This window comes from Cynocephalus volans, chromosome 10 (assembly GCF_027409185.1).
Source record: "Cynocephalus volans isolate mCynVol1 chromosome 10, mCynVol1.pri, whole genome shotgun sequence".
In the NCBI taxonomy this organism is placed as follows: Eukaryota; Metazoa; Chordata; class Mammalia; order Dermoptera; family Cynocephalidae; genus Cynocephalus; species Cynocephalus volans.
This window is the reverse complement of record NC_084469.1, coordinates 56883739-56899341: the sequence shown is the minus strand read 5'-3', so window position 1 is coordinate 56899341 and position 15603 is coordinate 56883739. Positions and strand designations below refer to the sequence as shown.

Sequence of the window (15603 nt, the reverse complement as noted above, 5' to 3'; positions counted from 1 at the left end):
AAGAGTCTCATAGGGATAAAAAAACATTTTGGGACTCCCTAGAAGTTAGACATGGTTTGGAGTCCCTATTGGCAGTCAGGGAATGGTTTAGGGCTCTTGAGGGTGGAAGGACGTTGCTGGGGTTCACCAAGAAGGAGTGGGATATGATTTGATTCTGGATGGCTGTGGAACATGGTGTGGGTCCCCATAGGGAGTAAGTATGATCTGGGCTTTCCCTGGATGTTGTCATAGGGTCTGAGTCTTCCCTGGATGTTGGGGTATGGTCTGGGGTCCCTGAGGGATGGGGTGTGGTCTGGGGTCCATCTGAATGTTGGGGTATGATTTAAGGTCCCTGGTAGGGTGGTCTGGATCCTCTTGGATGCTAGGATGTGGTCTGGGGTCCTGGGGCATGATCTGGGGTCCCTGACATAGTCTGAGGTCACCAAGGCGAATAGGACATGGTTTGTGGTCTTGGTGGCTCTAGAACATGGTCCAGGTCCTCAAAAAAGTAAGGCCTGGTCTGAGGTCCCCTTGGGTATTGGGACGTGACCTGAGTTCTCTGTAGTGAGATCGTGGTCCCCATGCCAGTTGGGGCGTGGTCTGGGGGGGTCTCTGGGGAGGCCGGCAGGACTGGGGGTGGGACTGGGGAGGGGTCAGGGGCGGGCCTGCGGCGGCTCCGCACTGAAGAGGGGTCCTGGGGGGGAGGGTTTGGGGGTGTGCTGCCGCCCCGCCCGTCCGCCCCCTCCGGTCGGCGCCCCCTCCCCCCTTGCGGCGGAGGTGGCGGCGGGGCTCGGCGGCGGGCGGCGCGGAGGGCGGAGCTCGGCGGCGGCTCGGGAGGGAGGGCGGGAGGCGGGAGGGAGGCGGCCCCGCGGCACCGCGCCCCCTCCCCCGGCCCTCCCCCCACCATGGCGCGGAGCGAGGCGGCGGCGGCGGGGCCGGGCCCGGGGCCCCCCCGGGCTGGGTGAGCGCTGCCCGCAGCGGCCCGGGAGGCGGCGGGCGGGGCGCCGGTGTGAGCGCGGGTGTGAGCGTGCGAGCGTGTGAGTGTGTGTCCGCGGCGCTGCGGCGGGCCCGGCGTGCGCTCGCGCGGCCCTGTGTGTGCCCGGCGCCGGCGTGTGCGGCGCCCTGCTTGTGTGGCTATCCGGGTGTGCGCTGTGGGTCGAGCCCAGGCGGTGTGTCCGGCTGGGCGTGTGTGTCCCCCCGAGTGGCTGCCCCTCCGGCTGTGTGTCTGGGGGCTTGTCGCGAGCCCATCGGAGGGGCTGTGTGCAGGTGTGTGTGCGTGGGTTGTGTGCCCAGGTGTGGGTCCCCCCCCAGCCAGTGTGTGTGCGCGGCTAGCCGCGTCGGGTATTTGTGTCCGAGTTGGTTGTCCATCCAAGGGTTTGTGTAGCCGGGTGTGCCCGCTCGGGTGTCCATTTGTGTGTGTGTCTGCGGGTTGTATGTCTCCGAGGGTGTGTGTCTGTGAGTCCACTTCAGGTTCCCGGCCGGGGACTGAGGTTCAGGCCTGAGGGTCCAGGCCTCTGTGTGGGTTTGGGGGAGGGGAGTTCGCGACTCCTTCCATCCATGTCAACTGGGGGGTCCTCAGCGGTCCTTGGGGGAGGCGGCCATGTCTTCCCCTTCCCGAAGGCTGAGGGAAGTGGGGGGATGGGCGGCTGGAAGGTGGACAGATGGAGGGATGAGAGGCCAAGGGATGGACAGATGGGCCTTGGAGTGGGGGTGGGGACGAAGACCGGCCCTTCCCCACCCACCCCACCCTAATTCCTCCACCAGCCAGATACCTGCAGATGAGGCCAGAGTTGCCTGGATCCTGATGGTCAGACTCGGGGATCTTTGGGGGTTGCTGGTGGGAGGATCTCCTGGAAGGGTGCTCTAGGACTCAAGCCCCCAGCCATCTGAGTTTCCACCTGCTGAACTCTGACCTCTGACCCTGGCTTGTGCCCTGGTTTGGGTGGGGATGTGGAACGTGCTGGGAGGGATGTAGGATTTCTTTGCCTTGGGAAGTTGGTGGGGCGGGGGTACCTCAGGGCTGGGAGGGATGTGTGTCCATGACTGTGTGTGAGTGTGAATCTGGGCCTGTCTGTTGACTATGCTACTATCATGGTTCAGTATTTTGTATGCATTGGTTAAGTGTGTAAAACCTTCACAGGACTGTTGTATGAGCATGTATCTGTTATGAGTGACCATCTTGGAGTGTCTGCAAAGGTGGATCTTTTTGTGTGCCTGTGTGCTTGTTCCAGTGTGTATCAGCCTTATGAGCGTCTGTGTACGCTTGTGGTTCTGTGTACGTGTGTATCTGTTGGTGTGGGAATGTGTAGCTTTATGACTGCATCCTGGGAATGTGAAGTTTTATGAGTGTGTTTAGGTATTTAAGAGTGTGCACCTGTGTATCTTTGATTGTGCAGGTGTGTACCTGTTATATGTGAGTGCCTCTTGTGTGTTGGAGTGTGCAAGGTATATCTATAGGCATGTACCTGGTTGTCTGTTGGTGTCACATGGGTTTCTCTGTTGTGTCTCTGCATCTGTGTGTGTGAATGTGCAAGGGAAAGTCAGTGTTGTAGGTATGTTGTTTTTGTATGTAGGTGTGTGTCAACCTTGAGGGTGTGTGTTCGTCTATGTTGCAAGTCCATTTGTGCTTCAGTGTTGGTCTTTGGGGAGTGGGATTATGTATGTTCATCATATATGTTCAGGACACACATGCCTGTGCCTCTGGCACAAAGCTGACCCCACTTCTGGGTCCAGTGGGATTGAGGCCCATGTGGCATGACCTGTGGTATGCTGGGGTCCAGCCTGGGGTCCCTGGACACAAATGTGTTCACATCCTGGGTCAAGTGCCCATGGAGGGTGGGGAGCACACAGATCATGCTGGAGTGTCCACGGATATATTGGATGTAGAGACTTGGGTTGTGGGCCCATGTGGGTTCTGACATATCCACATGTGTTTGTGTGGGCAATGATGTGATGGCAAGGATGGGAACCTCTGGTCCTTCCCCAGCCCCTGGTACTGCTTAGATCTTTGAAGTTGGAGCTGGACTACGAACTCTTCGGTTTTAAAGGAGGAGGGCCAGGAGTTTGGTCCAGACTCTTGGGTTTGAGGAAGGAGGAGGCTGGGAACTTAGAATCCTGGGTCTGAGGGAGGAGGGGGCTAGGGCCCAGGATCCAGGTCTGCAAGATGAGGGGGCTGGGTCCTAGACTCCAGGATCTTGAAGGAGGAGGGGCCTGGGTTCTGAGACCCCAGAGGACAAAGTGCTAAAGTATGGACTCCTGGGTTTTGGAGGTGAACAGTCCTGAGGCCCAGTCTTCTAGGTTTCCAGAGATGACTTCTGGGTCCCTCTGAGACTTTGCAGAACCTGCAACAGGAGGGCCGAGGGAGTGATCACACCAGGGACTTCCTTGGCTGAGATGGTCTCCGAGGCAGGATCCGGTGTCCAGAGAAGATGCTAACAAGGTGGTTTTATTCCTTTGTAGGTACTGGCCCAGGCCCTGACTTCCTGAAGAGAGGTGAGTGGAACCGTCAAGGTGGGAAGAAAGATGTGGGCTGAGGGGACTTGTTCTGAGCGAGCTGGAGGCCTGGAGCCCTGCCTAGCATGGATTTTAAAGCAGGGTATGGCAGTGTCCCAAGGGGCCAGATGCTCCCACCCAACCTCTAGGCTGGGAAATGATCACAAGGTTAGAGGCATCATGGTTGGCTAAAGGCCTGTGGTGGCCAGGAGGCTCTGGGGGGGCAGGTAGAGGTCTTAGGCCAGGAGGCATCCACTCTCAGGATGGGTAAGGTGTTTGGAAAAGGGGGGGTTTCCTCATGATATCGGTAAAGGGTACAAGAGAGTTTGAAGACATAAAATGACCCTGGTATTTGGAGAGTTGAATGGATATGGTTTACCATTTTGTGTGTGCATGGGCATATATGTGGAAAGGCCTCCCAATAGTCTGTCCTGCTGGTGGCTGAGACAGAACTGGAGAAAAGAATTAATAATAATAGCAGCAGCTAACATTTATGTAGTGTTTACTTTGTTAGGAACTATTCTAAACATGTTACAAAATATTATCTCATTGAAACCCCACAACAACCCTGTGAGGTAGGTGCTGTCATTATCCCCATTTTACAGACGAGTACACTGAAGCACAAAGAAGGGAAGTCACTTGACTAAAGTCACACAATGGGGAGTTGGGGCGTGCACCCAGTTAGTGGGGTCCAGATTCTGTCCTGCAATGCTGCATGCCCCTCAATAAATGTTAGCTGTTTTTATTGCTATTAGTATTCCTTCAATTTGAGTCTCACCCCAGCGGTGGGAAGCAAAGCGCTGTGTTTCTGTGTTAGCGATTGGGGTTCTGAGCCCTAGAGACCAAGAAGGTGCAGAGCTGGGGCTGCTAACTCCAGAGTCCTGCTTTCCAGGCCAGGGTTTTCCATCTAATACAGAACAGTGGCCCTAGAAGGAGCAAAGGACAAATGGGAGGGGGAGAGCTTAGAGATGGTGGGACGCCCTGACCCAATCGCTTTTTCTCCTTTCAGCTCAGTCACTCTCTCCCTCAGTCTCTGTCTCTTTTTTTCTCTAGTTTTGTTTCTCTAACACAATCCTTCCCTCTGCCTGTCTCTTCCTCTCTCTTTTTCTCTCCATCTCTGTGACTCAGTCTCTCTTTTCTATGTTTCAGTCTTGCTCCCTGTCTCTTCACCTTCCTTTCAGACTTTCTCTTTTTGTCTCTCTGTCTCTCTCTCTCTGAATCTCTCTCTGCCAGTCCATCTCTCCCTCTCCCTTGCCTCACCCTATCACTGTCTCCAGCTTTCTTGGTCTCAGTCCTAGTTCCCCTTCCTGTGGGTAGAAGTGTCAAGGCCACATAAAGCCACAACCCCAAACATAGATTTCCAGGAGGTGAGCCAGCAGGGGCTGGGGTACAGGGGTGAAAATAGTTTCAGGGACACCCCCTTCCCATCCTTTCCTCTTCACCCCCCACCCACCTGGTGTTGTGATGGGAGCTGACATGTCGTGGGCTGCAGCCGCCACAGGGGGAAATCCCTGCCGGAAGGTTTTGCCTGGAGCAGAGGCATAGCGTGAGTGTGTGTGTGCACGCACGTGCCTGCATGTGTGTAGGCATGTATGGGGCCTTGTGTGTACCCCCTGATGTGAGCACAAAAGTCTGCTCTGCTTGGGAGCTCAGCAGAGCCCAGGATGAAACCAGACTCAAGAAGGACTCCCTGAGGCTGAGCTGGGCTATTCTGATGCCTTTTTCTCTGCCCCTCCCACCTTCAAACTCTCTGCCCCTGCCAAAAGGGGGGGGGTGGTTAACATTTATTTAAGTACGTACTGTGTGACAGGCCCTGTGTTTGTGGTTCCCATGAATGAACTCAGTGAAGATGGTATAATCATCATCCCAATTTACAAATCAAGAAATTCTGGCCTAGTTAGGGGAAATCATTGGTTTGGGGTCACAGAACTAGAAAATGCAGGTACCAAGATTTGAACCTAGTCTGATTTCAAAAAGAAACTATTAACTTGTTGTTAGTAATAGTGCACAGTTCTATGCCTGGTACATATTAGGCACTTGATGATGAGGAAGATGACAATGATAATAATTGCTAACATGTATTAAGCACATTTTACATTCCAGGTACTGTTCTGAGTACACTACATTCATTAATATGTTTAATCTTCATAGAAACAAGGCTTGATTCTATCTCCATTTTACAGATGAAGAAACCGAGATTCAGAGAGGTTCAGACACTTGCCCGAGGTCACACAGCTAGTAAGTGCCAGAGCTGGGATTTGAACCCAGGGACTATGGCTTTGACATCCATGGCCTTAAACCATAGTGATTTCTAAAATATTTAATGGGTACTGGAGGGCCCAGGCTGGGCCAGGTGTCACCCCTCTAGTTGGGAGATCATGAGAGGTCTGGGAGCCCCTAGAGATGAGGGTGGGGGGTGGTCAATGGTAATTTACCAACTAGCGTGGAAATACTGTAATCTGTTGAAATGAATGCATGCCAGCTGATGATGGGTCCTGTCACCATGCTATAGGACCCAGTTGTCAGGAGGAAAGGGATCTAGATCTGATTTAGCAGGGCATCCCAGGGTGGCCAGGCTGGTGTCTAAGTCCTTTGCCTGGGTAATTGACTCCTTCCCTTGCAGGTCTTGCGTCCCATTCCTCTTGCCTTCCCACTGCACCATGGCTCCGGGCCCCTTTTCCTCGGCGCTCCCCTCGCCGCCGCCTGCTGCCCTGCCCTTTCTGCTGCTCCTCTGGGCGGGGGCTTCTCGTGGCCAGCCCTGCCCCGGCCGCTGCATCTGCCAGAACGTGGCACCCACGCTGACCATGCTGTGCGCCAAGACTGGCTTGCTCTTCGTGCCGCCCGCCATCGACCGACGCGTGGTGGAGCTGCGGCTCACCGACAACTTCATCGCGGCTGTCCGCCGCCGAGACTTCGCCAACATGACCAGCCTGGTGCATCTCACCCTCTCCCGGAACACCATTGGCCAGGTGGCGGCCGGCGCCTTTGCTGACCTACGTGCCCTCCGCGCCCTGCATCTCGACAGCAACCGCCTGGCGGAGGTGCGCGGTGACCAGCTCCGCGGCTTGGGCAACCTCCGCCACCTGATCCTCGGCAACAACCAGATCCGCCGGGTGGAGTCGGCTGCCTTTGACGCCTTCCTGTCCACCGTGGAGGACCTGGATCTGTCCTACAACAACCTGGAGGCTCTGCCTTGGGAGGCGGTCGGTCAGATGGTGAACTTGAACACCCTCACGCTGGACCACAATCTCATCGACCACATTGCTGAAGGTACCTTCGTGCAGCTTCACAAACTGGTCCGCCTGGACATGACCTCCAATCGCCTCCATAAACTCCCGCCCGATGGGCTCTTCCTGAGGTCCCAAGGCGCTGGGCCCAAGCCGCCCACGCCGCTCACGGTGAGCTTCGGTGGCAACCCCCTGCACTGCAACTGCGAGCTGCTCTGGCTGCGGCGACTGACCAGAGAGGATGACTTGGAGACCTGCGCCACCCCGGAACACCTCACCGACCGCTACTTCTGGTCCATCCCTGAGGAGGAGTTCCTGTGCGAACCCCCGCTGATCACACGGCAGGCAGGGGGCCGGGCCCTGGTGGTGGAAGGCCAGGCGGTCAGCCTGCGCTGCCGGGCGGTGGGTGACCCTGAACCTGTGGTGCATTGGGTGGCACCTGATGGGCGGCTGCTGGGGAACTCCAGCCGGACCCGGGTCCGGGGGGATGGGACGCTGGATGTGACCATCACTACCTTGCGGGACAGTGGCACCTTTACCTGTATCGCCTCCAATGCGGCAGGAGAAGCCACGGCGCCAGTGGAGGTGTGTGTGGTACCTCTGCCGCTGATGGCACCCCCACCAGCTGCTCCACCGCCTCTCACCGAGCCTGGCTCCTCCGACATCGCCACGCCTGGCAGACCTGGTGCCAATGATTCAGCTGCTGAGCGCCGTCTGGTGGCAGCTGAGCTCACCTCGAACTCCGTGCTCATCCGCTGGCCAGCCCAGAGGCCTGTGCCGGGCATCCGCATGTACCAGGTGCAGTACAACAGCTCAGTTGATGACTCTCTCGTCTACAGGTGAGTATGGGTGCTGCAGCCCAGGACCAACTCCCAAGCCCAGGGGACCCTTCCTTCCACTTGCTCGTTCCCTTGGCCTTCTTGCTTAGCTGGGGTTCTGGATAGACAGGCAGAGTTGTCAAGGGCCCTCCTTTACCCTGTCCTCTCTCTCCTTTATGTCTGTCTCACAGTCTCTGTTTTTCAAGTATTTAGCAAATATTCGTTGGGCACCTATTTAAGCCAGACCAGGGCTGGGCACTGGAGTTATAATAGTGAAGCAGCCCAGCGTGATCCCAGCATGCCTCCTGCTCTCATGGGGCTTGTAGTCAATATCACTGCTCACCAAAGGACCTTGTCAGTTAAATATTTTGGGGCACAAAATACGCACACACATTTACAGTTACATTTATATTTATAAGTGATATACCAATGCTACTGTACCAACACATGGGTACATTATAGAAATAGAAAACAAAAAATGTGAGAAAAATAAGTTATTTCCATCCTCCCCTGGGTTAGAAGACATGGCCTCAGTGTGGACAGACTTATATGATATAGATGGACATTAAAGAGTTACTTTTTTCCATCATCTCTATAATTCTCAGGGAGCTCACGGCTCCTCCAGTGGGAGGAGACACATAGTACACAATGAATTACTGCCTTGCCTTGTGGTCTCTCTCCATCTCGGTAGCTTTTCAGTATGGCCTCAGCCACAGACCTGGCCCACAGTGGGCACAGCCCACACTGGGCACTTGATAAATGGTTGTTGGCTTTATGGATGTCTCCCCTTCTCCCTGTCTCTGCCTCCCCCATGCACATTGTAGAGTGCCTGCTGAATGCTCAACCCTGTGCTTGACTTCACTTGGGTGTGCCAGAGAGGCTGGAGCCATTTCCCTACCTGTGAGAAGCCCCAGCTCTTAGGTGTGCTCAGACCTTCACTGAGAAGCCTCTTGGCCTCTGTCTCCACCCTTCCTAGTGCTTTCTAGGCCGGGAACCTAGTAGGTAATTTCTCATTACTGGTAGAATGAATAAATGCCTGTCTTTTCCCTTGTCTCTTTCTTCCTCATTTCCCTCTTTTTGATCTTGGTCACCCAACACTGAGTAAATGCCTACTGTGTGCCAGATCGCATGCTGGGCCCAGGGCCTACCCAGACAGATTAGACACTGGCCCAGTCTTATAAATGTTAGGGAAAACAAATGAAGACAAAAACCTTTGCAAGGTACTTCCAAGGATGCTACCTCATTTGGTCTTCCTAACTCTGCAGTGAAGCAGTGATGATCCTCCCTCCTATTTTAGATAGAGAAATTGAAGCTCAGTGGGGGAAGTCACTCACCCAAGGTCACACAGAAAGTAGCAGAACTTTCCTTTTTATGCTGAACACACATTTACTGAACAGCTACTGTTTGCCAGGTGGGGATGGAGGGGAGATGGGTAAAATATTTCTATAAATGTCAGTTTCTGTAACTCTCCACCTCTGTTTCTCTTTCCTTCTCTCTGACCCATGGCTACCACATGGACGGTGGGGAAGGTACACAGGCCCCCAGACCCTGCATGTATGTAGATGTTCATGGCTCCCTGGCCCCAGCTAGGCAACAGACACTAGGACTCTTCTTTTCCTCTTAAAGCCACAGTTCCAGTCCTCCATCTTCCATTGCAGATGCCTGTGCTATGGCAATACAGGGGTTAACTTCCTCACTGCCGCCATGGGTGGAGGTGACATCCAACCAGAAACCTGCTCAGCTGCTTGCTTGGGTCTTGCAGCCAATTAGGGACACATGGGCGCAAGCTTTCTTAAGGAGCCAGCCCCTGTCCTTGAAAAGGGGGGAACCCCTAGCAACTGGTTATTTTGGGGGAAGGAGCAAGAGGAACTCAGGGCTCTCAGAAAGGAGAGATGAGGACAGGAATAGGGAGACTTAAAGCCAGGGGAGGCCAAGGGTAATTGAGGTGGGGTGGCAGTAGTGTGTGAAATGGCAGGCAGGGGTAGAGTTGGAGAAGTGGGTGGGCCTTTATGAGGAGGTGGGACCCTTACTCCAAGTGTTTAGTTGGAAGGTGGCTCTTGGTGGTTGGGGAACCTCCTCGAGGTGGGATGATTGAGGCCCTGGGGCTTCAGGACCAGAAGGTGGCCTGGCTGGAGGGGAAGGTGAAGCTTCTGAGAGGTAAGCAGGCCTGTGGAGATGAGGCTGTGGCCTTTCAGAGGAGGTGGAGCTTGTTCTGCAGGGTTCCTCACAGAGGAAGGGGCTGTTCTTGTCTCTGGTGACCCACTAAGAGTCTTTGCAGGAGAAGAGAGATTGTGAGGTTGAGTTTTGGGCATGCAAATCAGTGTGGACATGGCAGTCCTGGTTTAGCTGAGGCTGGACATAGCCAACAGCATGGAAGGGATGTGCTCAACAGAAAAGGGCTGAGACCCGGTAGGAATGGTCCTCCAGAGGGTGGGTCTTATGATGGGAGTAGTGCAATTGGCAGCAGAGTGTAAGCCACAGGAGGGGTTACTGGCCAACATTATTATTATTGATGATGTTATTAACTGCCAGGCTTTGGATATATTAATTCATTCATTCCTCACACCGTCTCTATGATATAGGAAATTTTAAAAATGAGGCACAGAGAGGTTAAGAAACTTGCCTGAGGTCACAGAGTTAGTAAGTGGCAGAGGAGAAATTCAAACCTAGGCAGTCAGGCTCCCAAACTTTGTCAGCTTAACCACTTCTCTAACTGCCCCTCATTTGAGGGGAGGGGTCTATAGCAAGAAAGGAGCATGGTTGCTTGGCTACATTTGATCCAATTATGGATGAAACTTACCTAGGAGTATGATTTGGTGACTTCCGGTGGTACAGGGCTGGGCGTGCACATAAGGGGTGGTTGCCTGTAATATCTGGACAAGGAGCAGAGCATGCAAAGAATGGACATGGTCCTAAGCACAGTAGGAAAACCATTCCTAGTAGGTCATTGTGGGGTGTGACATGGAAGCCACAATTCAGACGAAAGGGGAGTGGCCTGTAGCAATGATCCCTTAATGAGTGGGAATGTGTAGTTGAGGAGCTTGGAAATAATTCCAGAAGATAGACAAAGCTAGATGTTTTATGCAAAAGCGGGGTATGCACATAAGGGGGTGTGATCTGTGTCATGGTTACCCCTGGAAGGCAGGACTATGTATAAAAGAGGAAGTAGAAAAGTATCCATTGTCCCAGTGGAAATGACAGGTGCTGTGAGTTGACCTCAGTGTCCAAACTGAGTGGGGGTGGTGCATGTAGATAAGGGGAACTGGCCTGTAGCATGTTGCCCTGAAAGGGTAGAAATATGTAGATGAGGGGGCTTGAATGGCAGTTGTCCTAGTAGGAGTGAGATGCTGCTAGGAGGCATGTCCCTAGAGGGCAGGGCATAAAAGCTATAGTTCTGCTCCCATGCAGGGGCCAGGATATGTAGCAGAGCGAACACGAAGGGCAGATATTGTCCCCATAGCTGATGAGACACAGCCAGGAGGTGGGTCTGAGGATGGACTTGTAGCAGTGGTCCTGAAAGGGTGGAAATGATGGAGGGGGCTTGAATGGTTAATATTGTCTCAGTAGGCGGTGAGACACCGGTAGCATGGTTTAGTCCCCACTGTTCACCAATAGTGGGGGCATAGAATGAAGGGGCATGGTTCAGACTGGGGCTAATTCTGCTTGATCCCGCCCCCTCCTGCAGGATGATCCCGTCCACCAGCCAGACCTTCTTGGTGAATGATCTAGCGGCGGGCCGAGCTTACGACTTGTGCGTACTGGCGGTCTACGACGACGGGGCCACTGCGCTACCCGCCACAAGAGTCGTGGGCTGCGTGCAGTTCACCACGGCTGGGGATCCGGCGCCCTGCCGCCCGCTGAGGGCCCATTTCTTGGGTGGCACCATGATCATCGCCATCGGGGGTGTCATCGTTGCCTCGGTCCTCGTCTTCATCGTTCTGCTCATGATCCGTTACAAGGTGTATGGCGACGGGGACAGCCGCCGCGTCAAGGGCACCTCCAGGTCGCCCCCGCGGGTCAGCCACGTGTGCTCGCAGACCAACGGCGCAGGCGCGGCGCAGGCCCCGCCCCCGCCAGACCGCTACGAGGCACTGCGCGAGGTGGCGTCCCCGGCCGCCGCTGCTGCGGTCGCTGTCGAGGGGAAGGCCACGGCGGCCGAGACGGCTTCAGTGGAGCCGGAGGCCGTCCTTGGACGCTCTCTGGGCGGCTCGACCACCTCGCTGTGCCTGCTGCCGTCCGAGGAAACTTCCGGGGAGGAGTCTCGGGCCGCTGTGGGCCCTCGGAGGAGCCGTTCCGGGGCCCTGGGGCCGCCGGCTTCGGCGCCCCCGACTCTAGCTCTGGTTCCTGGGGCGGCTCCGGCCCGGCCGAGGCCGCAGCAGCGCTATTCGTTCGACGGGGACTACGGGGCGCTCTTCCAGAGCCACAGTTACCCGCGCCGCGCCCGGCGGACAAAGCGCCACCGGTCCACGCCGCACCTGGACGGGGCCGGCGGGGGCGCGGCCGGAGAGGATGGAGACCTGGGGCTGGGCTCCGCCAGGGCGCGCCTGGCCTTTACCAGTACCGAGTGGATGCTGGAGAGTACCGTGTGACGGCGGGCGAGCGCCGGGACGCCTGGGGTCGCGGCCTAGCGCTCCGACGCTGGGGCGGGACTCGGGAGGAAGCGTGGCGCCGAGACGTCGGACTGGAGGGCAGGCGCGCCCTTCTCCTCCCCGGACGGGGCGGGGCCGCCTCGGGCTGCGGCTCGAGGCCACGCCCCGTGCCGGGGAGTAAGGGGGCGGGCTGCCGGCGTCCCCGCGGCGGGTTCCTCGCCCCCTCCTGGCCCTCCCCTCGCGCGCTCGCGGACCTCGCTGGAGCCGGTGCCTTACACAGCGAAGCGCGGGGAGGGGCAGGGCCCCCGACACTGCAGCACTGAGACACGAGCTCCCTCCTCCAGCCCGGCACCCGGGGTAGGGGCGAGGGGCCCTTTTCTTGTATCTGGCTGGACTAGATCCTATTCTGTCCCGCGGCGGCCTCCAAAGCCCCCACCCCACTCACCTCTCTGGTCCCGTCGGGTCTGGCTTGGGGTCCCCCTTTCTCTGTTCCCCTCGTTTGTCTATCCCACCCTCGGTCTTCTGTCGTAGTCTCTGTCTGTCCCTATTTGTCTCTCCTTTTGTTGTGCCGTCTCTCTTCTCCCTCTTCCCTCCCTTATTTTGTCCCGTCTCTCCGTCTCCCGTTTTCCTCTCTCCGCTACCCATTCTCCCGGGCAGGTCCCACTGGAAGGACCAGATTCTCCCCTATTCCTTCCTCGTTCCCCAAATAAATCCCCACATAAACAAAATCCAAACCAAATCCCCCTCCCTACCGAAGCCGGGACCCTCCGCCGCAGCAGAATTAAACTTTTTTCTGTGTCTGAGGCCGCTCTGCTACCTGGGTGTGTGTGTCCGTGTGTGTGTCTTGGGGGAGGGTGACCTAGATTGCAGCATAAGGACTCTTAGAGACTAAAGGAAGATGGCTAACGTGGGCCAGGGAGACCGACAGACAGGCTCCTATCCTCCAAGAGACTTAGAGGTGAGGAATAATAACAAAAATAAAATAATAGCTAACTCTTAGTGAGTGCTTACTGTGTGCAAAGCACTTAAGTCTTAATCATCACAACAACCCTAGGGACATCAGTACTAATCCATTTTACAGGAGAGGAAATTGAGGCAGAGAAAAGTTAAATAAGTTGCCCAAGCTGATGTAACCAGAAGGTGGCATAATTGGAATTTGAAAAGGCAGACAGCCTGACTCCTGAGTGTGTACTCAACTACAGTAGCACTCTACTCCTGAGCAGTTATTGCATGTTCATTCCACTCTGAGACCTGGCAACTGTGTGAGGTAGATACCTTTGGTCCCAATTTACAGACAGGAATCTGAACCAGAGAGGGGCGAAGCCACTTGCCCCACATCTTCTCCCACCCCCAGAAGTAAATAGTGGAACTGGCAGATTGACCTCGCCTCTACACCATGTTTCCTCTGGGATTTGTGTCTGGAATGGCCCCAATGACCTTAGTGGAACATGGGCATTCAAAGCCAGCCTGGTGAGGGAGGGGATGAGGGAGACCTCTTTGGTCACTCAGTCTGAAATGTGAGGGACCCTAGGTGGAGAAGAGGTCTGCTGGCAGCATGGAGGACAGTGTAAAGAAGGAAGTTTCTCAGGTGAGGCTGAGGGCTGTGCCTGGGGAAGGAAAGCTGGTGGAGGGGAGTAGGGAACGACAGGAGTCCCAGTCCTTTCAGGGGCCCTGCGGTGAAAACTCCTTCCTGATCCTGAGGAAGAAGGAAGAAGGCTTCCTGCCAGCCAGGGGCCCCCTGAGGCCTGGGGAGGAGGAGAGGAAGACAGAAATAGAAACAGAGCAGGAGGGAGGCGAATGGATCTGGGCAGACAGGGTGGGAAGCAGTAAGGACAGAGGCACTAGGGAATCTCAGGTCAGGAGGCTCCCTCACCCAGTGTGGCCCAGCCCCACTTACCTGTGTCAGTCATAACGACTCCTGGGTACTGAGGGCTTAATTCTCCCTGATGCATGAATAAAGATCATGCAACCCAGTGCTCGGCACATGATGCACCTGAGATGGAGTTACTCTGATAATAAGCATGATGGCATTTAAAGCCTGCAACAGGCATGTGCGGCATGTGCACCAATTTTCTAGATGAGAAAACTGAAGCTGAGAGAAGTTAAAGAGCTTGCCCAAGTTCATTCGGTTAGTAAATGGCAAAACTATGATTGGAAAGCTGACTGCCTCCAAATCCTGCACATTTAACTTTCACTGTCAGACTATATTGTCTCTGGTTCACTCGATAAAACTTTACTAAGCATGTATTATGTCCCTGGCCCTGTGCAGGTATTACAGCAATGAACAAAATAGACATGCAAAACAAAACAAGAAAGTCCTGTCCCATGGAGCTTATATTCTAGAGAGGGGAGGAAGTAAACAAATACGTAAATAATGAGTATCTGATGGTAAATAAATGCAGTGCAAAGAATGAAAACAGGATGATGGCACAAGGAATGACTGGAAGGCCTATTTTATTTTATTTTTTATTTTTTTAAAAAGATGACCAGTGAGGGGATCTTAACCCTTGACTTGTTGTCAGCACCACGCTCTCCCAAGTGAGCTAACCGGCCATCCCTATATAGGGCTCCGAACCCGTGGCCTTGGTGGTATTATCAGCACCACACTCTCCGAGGTGAGCCATGGGCTGGCCCTGGGAGGCCTACTTTAGATTGGGAGGTCAAGAAGGGTGATGTTGGAGCCGAAGAAATACACCATGGGAAGAGCCAGGGAAAAGCATTCCAGGCAAAGGGAACAGCATGTGCAAAGACCCTGAGGCAGGAATGTGTTTGGTGTGTTGGAGGTAGTGCATCTGGACTGGAGAGAGAGAGGGGAGGAGGTTGGAGAAGCAAGCAGGGAGCAGGTTCTGCAAAACTTTGTGGGCTGTTGTCAAGAGTTAACATTATGGGCCGGCCCATGGCTCACTTGAGAGAGTGTGGTGCTGACAATACCAACTCAAGGGTTAATATCCCCTATTTGTCATCTTTAAAAAAAAAAAAAAAGTTAACATTATATTCTTCAGAGTAACGGGAAGCCAGTGGAAGATTTTCAGCAGGGTGTTATGTGGTCTGATTTCCATGGAGACCCAGTAGGGTGGGGTGCCTGCCTTCAAAACAAAATCAGGAACTACCATCTCAGAACTTGACATCCACCCATTGACATATTTGGGGCCATGGTCCAGTCCTTTGGATGATAATCCTACTCACCTTCCCTCCCCTAGAACCCCAAGCCCTTCGTTTAATAGAGAAGTATTTATCGATGTCACTGTCAATGCTTATTTTTCAAAACTGAGAGCTTTAAACCCAAGAAATAGGTACACTAGGTGAGAGAGGGCATGGCGTCATCCAAGGGGAATGTTTGAGCTCTGTGCCTGGCCCTGTTCTGGGCACTGGAGACACAGCAGTGACCAAGACAGACCCAGTCCCTCCCTTCCTGAAACTGAGAAAGGCAGATGGCTGTGGGCAAAAGGGCTGTGATGGGGGAAGCACAGGGGACTGTGGAGACTCAGGAGCTACCTG

At 54.7% G+C, this 15603-nt stretch overlaps 2 protein-coding genes across 2 annotated transcripts; one reads left to right on the top strand and one right to left on the bottom strand.

Moving 5' to 3' along the window:
* Positions 1 to 418: 418 nt before the first annotated feature.
* Positions 419 to 5014, bottom strand: LOC134387407 (proline-rich protein HaeIII subfamily 1-like). The gene is made up of 3 exons (XM_063109890.1): positions 4925 to 5014; positions 4250 to 4397; positions 419 to 1128 (listed from the first exon to the last, which is right to left on the bottom strand). The coding sequence occupies exons 1-3, from the start codon at positions 5012 to 5014 to the stop codon at positions 419 to 421; spliced, it is 948 nt and encodes a 315-aa protein (XP_062965960.1).
* A 642-nt stretch (positions 5015 to 5656) lies between these two features.
* On the top strand, positions 5657 to 12105 carry LRFN1 (leucine rich repeat and fibronectin type III domain containing 1). Its single transcript, XM_063112744.1, has 3 exons — positions 5657 to 5709; positions 6095 to 7537; positions 11202 to 12105. The coding sequence occupies exons 2-3, from the start codon at positions 6132 to 6134 to the stop codon at positions 12103 to 12105; spliced, it is 2310 nt and encodes a 769-aa protein (XP_062968814.1). The 5' UTR covers positions 5657 to 5709; positions 6095 to 6131.
* The last annotated feature ends 3498 nt before the right edge of the window (positions 12106 to 15603 follow it).